We start from the raw sequence: 6,475 nt of genomic DNA on the forward strand, positions 1-6,475 counted from the left end.
AGTGGTAGTGCTGCCTGTCGGGGGCTAGTCTAGTGGTAGTGCTGCCTGTCGGGGGCTGGTTTAGTGGTAGTGCTGCCTGCCGGGGGCTAGTCTAGTGGTAGTGCTGCCTGCCGGGGGCTAGTCTAGTGGTAGTGCTGCCTGCCGGGGGCTGGTTTAGTGGTAGTGCTGCCTGCCGGGGGCTAGTTTAGTGGTAGTGCTGCCTGCCGGGGGCTAGTTTAGTGGTAGTGCTGCCTGCCGGGGTCTAGTTTAGTGGTAGTGCTGCCTGCCGGGGGCTAGTTTAGTGGTAGTGCTGCCTGCCGGGGGCTAGTTTAGTGGTAGTGCTGCCTGCCGGGGGCTAGTTTAGTGGTAGTGCTGCCTGCCGGGGGCTAGTTTAGTGGTAGTGCTGCCTGCCGGGGGCTAGTTTAGTGGTAGTGCTGCCTGCCGGGGGCTAGTCTAGTGGTAGTGCTGCCTGCCGGGGGCTGGTCTAGTGGTAGTGCTGCCTGTCGGGGGCTGGTTTAGTGGTAGTGCTGCCTGCCGGGGGCTAGTTTAGTGGTAGTGCTGCCTGCCGGGGGCTAGTCTAGTGGTAGTGCTGCCTGCCGGGGGCTGGTTTAGTGGTAGTGCTGCCTGCCGGGGGCTGGTTTAGTGGTAGTGCTGCCTGCCGGGGGCTAGTCTAGTGGTAGTGCTGCCTGCCGGGGGCTGGTTTAGTGGTAGTGCTGCCTGCCGGGGGCTAGTCTAGTGGTTGTGCTGCCTGCCGGGGGCTAGTCTAGTGGTTGTGCTGCCCTCCAGAGTCCATATGCCCCCGGAGGCAGCGCTTCAATCTCACTTTCTATATCATAGGTCTCCTCATGAACATCTATAACTCTTTTTATCGCTCAATAAACCTTGAAAACAATATTTTTTTCCTAATAAACAGTGTACTTACTGATCTCACAGTGGTCCCCCTCCCAGCCGTCTCCACAGATACACTGGTATACACTGACTTTATCAATACAGGTTCCTCCATTACCACACGGGTTACTCTCACAATCATTAATATCTGGGAAGGGGAGCGGAGGGAGGGGGGAGCAGGGAAGGGGAGCGCGAGAGAGAGAGGGGGAAGTGGAGAGCGAGAGAGAGAGACAGCGAGAGAGAGAGGGGGAAGTGGAGAGAGAGAGACAGCGAGAGAGAGAGAGAGAGAGAGAGAGAGACAGCGAGAGAGAGAGAGAGAGAGAGAGACAGCGAGAGAGAGAGAGAGACAGCGAGAGAGAGAGGGGGAAGTGGAGAGAGAGAGACAGCGAGAGAGAGAGGGAGAGGGATTGCAAGAGTGAGCCCATTAGAAAGTACAGGAAGGTAATGCTTTGTGTGTTGCGCTTTAGTTTAGTTTTGGAATGTGGTGTTTCAATGCCAAGGCCTTAGTGACCATAGTGACAGCACACAGACACACTAAAGCAAAGGGACCCTGGCCCAAATCCACCCAAGGTATACAGTACTTCAGAACACAAGGCAGGCACCTATCAACAGTACCCAGTGTCTAACTACATACAGTGGGGAGAACAAGTACTTGATACACCGCCGATTTTGCAGGTTTTCCTACTTACAAAGCATGTAGATGTCTGTAATTTTTAGCATAGGTACACTTCAACTGTGAGAGACGGAATCTAAAACAAAAATCCAGAAAATCACATTGTATGATTTTTAAGTAATTAATTTGCATTTTATTGCATGACATAAGTATTTGATCACCTACCAACCAGTAAGAATTCCGGCTCTCACAGACCTGTTAGTTTTTCTTTAAGAAGCCCTCCTGTTCTCCACTCATTACCTTTATTAACTGCACCTGTTTGAACTCGTTACCTGTATAAAAGACACCTGTCCACACACTCAATCAAACAGACTCCAACCTCCCCACAATGGCCAAGACCAGAGAGCTGTGTAAGGACATCAGGGATAAAATTGTAGACCTGCACAAGGCTGGGATGGGCTACAGGACAATAGGCAAGCAGCTTGGTGAGAAGGCAACAACTGTTGGCGCAATTATTAGAAAATGGAAGAAGTTCAAGATGACGGTCAATCACCCTCGGTCTGGGGCTCCATGCAAGATCTCACCTCGTGGGGCATCAATGATCATGAGGAAGGTGAGGGATCAGTCCAGAACTACACGGCAGGACCTGGTCAATGACCTGAAGAGAGCTGGGACCACAGTCTCAAAGAAAACCATTAGTAACACACTACGCCGTCATGGATTAAAATCCTGCAGCGCACGCAAGGTCCCCCTGCTCAAGCCAGCGCATGTCCAGGACCGTCTGAAGTTTGCCAATGACCATCTGGATGATCCAGAGGAGGAATGGGAGAAGGTCATGTGGTCTGATGAGACAAAAATAGAGCTTTTTGGTCTAAACTCCACTCGCCGTGTTTGGAGGAAGAAGGATGAGTACAACCCCAAGAACACCATCCCAACTGTGAAGCATGGAGGTGGAAACATCATTCTTTGGGGAGGCTTTTCTGCAAAGGGGACAGGACGACTGCACCGTATTGAGGGGAGGATGGATGGGGCCATGTATCGCGAGATATTAACCTCCTTCCCTCAGTAAGAGCATTGAAGATGGGTCGTGGCTGGGTCTTCCAGCATGACAACGACCCAAAACACACAGCCAGGGCAACTAAGGAGTGGCTCCGTAAGAAGCATCTCAAGGTCCTGGAGTGGCCTAGCCAGTCTCCAGACCTGAACCCAATAAAAAACGTTTGGAGGGAGCTGAAAGTCCGTATTGCCCAGCGACAGCCCCGAAACCTGAAGGATCTGGAGAAGGTCTGTATGGAGGAGTGGCCCAAAATCCCTGCTGCAGTGTGTGCAAACCTGGTCAAGACCTACAGGAAACGTATGATCTCTGTAATTGCAAACAAAGGTTTCTGTACCAAATATTAAGTTCTGCTTTTCTGATGTATCAAATACTTATGTCATGCAATAAAATGCAAATTAATGACTTAAAAATCATACATGTGATTTTCTGGATTTTTGTTTTAGATTCCGTCTCTATGATAAAAATTACAGACCTCTACATGCTTTGTAAGTAGGAAAACCTGCAAAATCGGCAGTGTATCAAATACTTGTTCTCCCCACTGTATGTGTATGTGTGTCTTCGAACACCACTGAGACCAGGGTCCCATTTACAAGGGAGCCCTGTGAACATGAACATACACAATTTAATAACATATTAAGATCATGTCAATACAATAAATACAACAAGATTAATCCAAAACAAACAACTCACACATCACCTCCCTTAAACTTGATCTAAACTGTCCAATGGAGACCAGTGAGTCTAACTTCAAGGTGGCCTGAAGGCTATTCCATGAGCTGGGGGCATACAAACTAAAGCATTTCCCCCAGATCAGGGGAGGTCTGAAAATGACTGGATCTCCAATTAATACGTGAGCTGAGGTAGTGGGGGTGTCGGCAAAGAACCGCTTTATATACAAAAAGTAGCCAATCCAAATATCCAAGCACTTATAATGTCTATGTAGTGTATATACTGTCTATCTAATGTCTATGTAGTGTATATATAATGTCTATGTAAGTATATATAATGTAATGTCTATGTAGGTCAACGTAATGTCTATGTAGGTCAATGTAATGTCTATGTAGGTCAATGTAGTGTCTATGTAGGTCAATGTAGTGTCTATGTAGGTCAATGTAGTGTCTATGTAGGTCAATGTAGTGTCTATGTAGGTCAATGTAATGTCTATGTAGGTCAATGTAGTGTCTATGTAGGTCAATGTAGTGTATAGGTAGGTCAATGTAGTGTATAGGTAGGTCAATGTAATGTCTATGTAGGTCAATGTAATCTCTATGTAGGTCAATGTAATGTCTATGTAGGTCAATGTAATGTCTATGTAGGTCAATGTAATGTCTATGTAGGTCAATGTGATGTCTATGTAGGTATATATAATGTCTATGTATGGTCTAGTAGGTCTATGTAATATCTATTAGGGTCTACAGCGCCTTGTAAAAGTATTCATCCCCCTTGGCGTTTTTCCTATTTTGTTGCATTACAACCTGTAATTAAAATTGAGTTTTATTTGGATTTCATGTAATGGACATACACAAAATAGTCCAAATTGGTGAAGTGAAATGAAAAAAATAACTTCTTACTAAATATTATACAAAATAAATAACGGAAAAGTGGTGCGTGCATATATATTCACCCCCTTTAATGTGAAGCCCCTAAATAAGATCTGGTGCAACCAATTACCTTCAGAAGTCACATAATTAGTTAAATAAAGTCCACCTGTGTGCAATCTAAGTGTCACATGATCTGTCACATGATCTCAGTATATATACACCTGTTCTGAAAGGCCCCAGAGTCTGCAACACCACTAAGCAAGGGGCACCACCAAGCAAGCGGCTCCATGAAGACCAAGGAGCTCTCCAAACAGGCCAGGGACAATGTTGTGGAGAAGTACAGATCAGGGTTGGGTTATAAAAAAATATCTGAAGCTTTGAACATCCCATAGAGCACCATTAAATCCATTATTAAAAAATGGAAAGAATATGGCACCACAACAAACCTGCCAAGAGAGGGCCACCCACCAAAACTCACGGACCAGGCAAGGAGGGCATTAATCAGAGAGGCAACAAAGAGACCAAAGATAACCCTGAAGGAGCTGCAAAGCTCCACAGCGAAGATTGGAGTATCTGTCCATAGGACCACTTTAAGCCGTACACTCCACAGAGCTGGGCTTTACGGAAGAGTGGCCAGAAAAAAGCCATTGCTGAAAGAAAAAAATAAGCAAACACGTTTGGTGTTCCCCAAAAGGCATGTGGGATTCTCCCCAAACATATGGAAGATGGTACTCTGGTCAGATGAGACAAAAATTGAGCTTTTTGGCCATCAAGGAAAACGCTATGTCTGGCGCAAACCCAACACCTCTCATCACCCCGAGAACACCATCCCCACAGTGAAGCATGGTGGTGGCAGCATCATGCTGTGGGGATGTTTTTCATCGCCAGGGACTGGGAAACTGGTCAGAATTGAAGGAATGATGGATGGCGCTAAATACAGGGAAATTCTTGAGGGAAACCTGTTTCAGTCTTCCAGAGATTTGAGACTGGGACGGAGGTTCACCTTCCAGCAGGACAATGACCCTAAGCATACTGCTAAAGCAACACTCGAGTGGTTTAAGGGGAAACATTTAAGTGTCTTGGAATGGCCTAGTCAAAGCCCAGACCTCAATCCAATTGAGAATCTGTGGGATGACTTAAAGATTGCTGTACACCAGCGGAACCCATCCAACTTGAAGGAGCTGGAGCAGTTTTGCCTTGAAGAATGGGCAAAAATCCCAGTGGCTAGAAGTGATAAGCATGTTGTGTAAATCAAATGATACAAACCCCCACAAAAAAAACATTTTAATTACAGGTTGTAAGGCAACAAAATAGGAAAAATGCCAAGGGGGAGGGGGGGGGGGGGGTGAATAATTTTGCAAGCCACTGTATGTAACATCTATGTACCCTCTATGAATCCTCTATGAATCCTCTATGAATCCTCTATGAATCCTCTATGAAGCCTCTATGAATCCTCTATGAAACCTCTATGAATCCTCTATGTACCCTCTATGAATCCTCTATGTACCCTCTATGAATCCTCTATGAAGCCTCTATGAAGCCTCTATGAATCCTCTATGTACCCTCTATGAATCCTCTATGAATCCTCTATGAAGCCTCTATGAATCCTCTATGAATCCTCTATTGCTGTAATGTCTTACTCTCGTGGCAGTATGTGCCTCTGAACCCCTCCTGACAGTCACAGCTGAACTGTCCTCCAGCCTGGCTCCGACAGCGGCCGTGAGGCCCACACACGTTAGAGGAGATGAACCGCTCCCCTCCAGGGGTGCTGCTGGACCCCACGGCAACCGTGCAGCTGTCAATCACTGTGGGGGGAGGGGGAGGGGGGGGAGGGGGGGGTTGGAGGGGTGGGGGAGGAGGAAAGAAGAGAATTTCATTTTTTTTTTTTACATGTAAGCAGAGATGACTGATAGTGAGTTAAAGTATTTAAAACTAGAGTCCTTAAATGAAACAATAACCTCTGATTTGATCAAAAGCTGACGGATTTGCCTGGAGAAATGTAACATCTCAAATTCATAGACAGAGCTATGGATGCAAGGACTGACCATCAATGATATCAAAATTATAGTTTTATATCAAAATTATAGTTTTATATCAAAATGATAGTTTTATATCAAAATTATAGTTTTATATCAAAATTATAGTTTTAACCAAGTGTTGAGGCTATAGGCTTTACATTTACATCATTTACTAACATTGGGGGAAATCCAATTGTTGTCAATACTCTTCAAATTTGGACTCAATTCCGTCAACATTTTAAACTCTGTGATTTCTCTATTCAAGGTCCTATATGTAATAATCACCTCTTCCTTCCAGGCTAACTGGATTCATCTTTCAGGCTGTGGCAGAGGAATGGCCTTACTACGTTTAATGACCTTTATAGATGGCACCTTTGCC

General features: G+C 45.6%; 1 protein-coding gene across 1 annotated transcript in view; it reads right to left on the bottom strand.

Moving 5' to 3' along the window:
• The window catches only part of LOC311125445 (protein jagged-1b-like), a gene marked incomplete at both ends in the record, with an annotated part of 35,833 nt that extends 29,950 nt beyond the window's left edge, over positions 1-5,883 (bottom strand). The window contains 2 exons of the mRNA XM_084199497.1: positions 902-1,015; positions 5,719-5,883. Coding sequence (XP_084055623.1) covers positions 902-1,015; positions 5,719-5,883 — 279 coding nt within the window. The remainder of the gene's footprint in view (positions 1-901; positions 1,016-5,718) is intronic.
• Positions 5,884-6,475: the final 592 nt, after the last annotated feature.

Source organism: Coregonus lavaretus (genome assembly GCF_964263955.1).
Source record: "Coregonus lavaretus genome assembly, contig: HAP1_SCAFFOLD_5668, whole genome shotgun sequence".
Lineage (NCBI taxonomy): Eukaryota > Metazoa > Chordata > Actinopteri > Salmoniformes > Salmonidae > Coregonus > Coregonus lavaretus.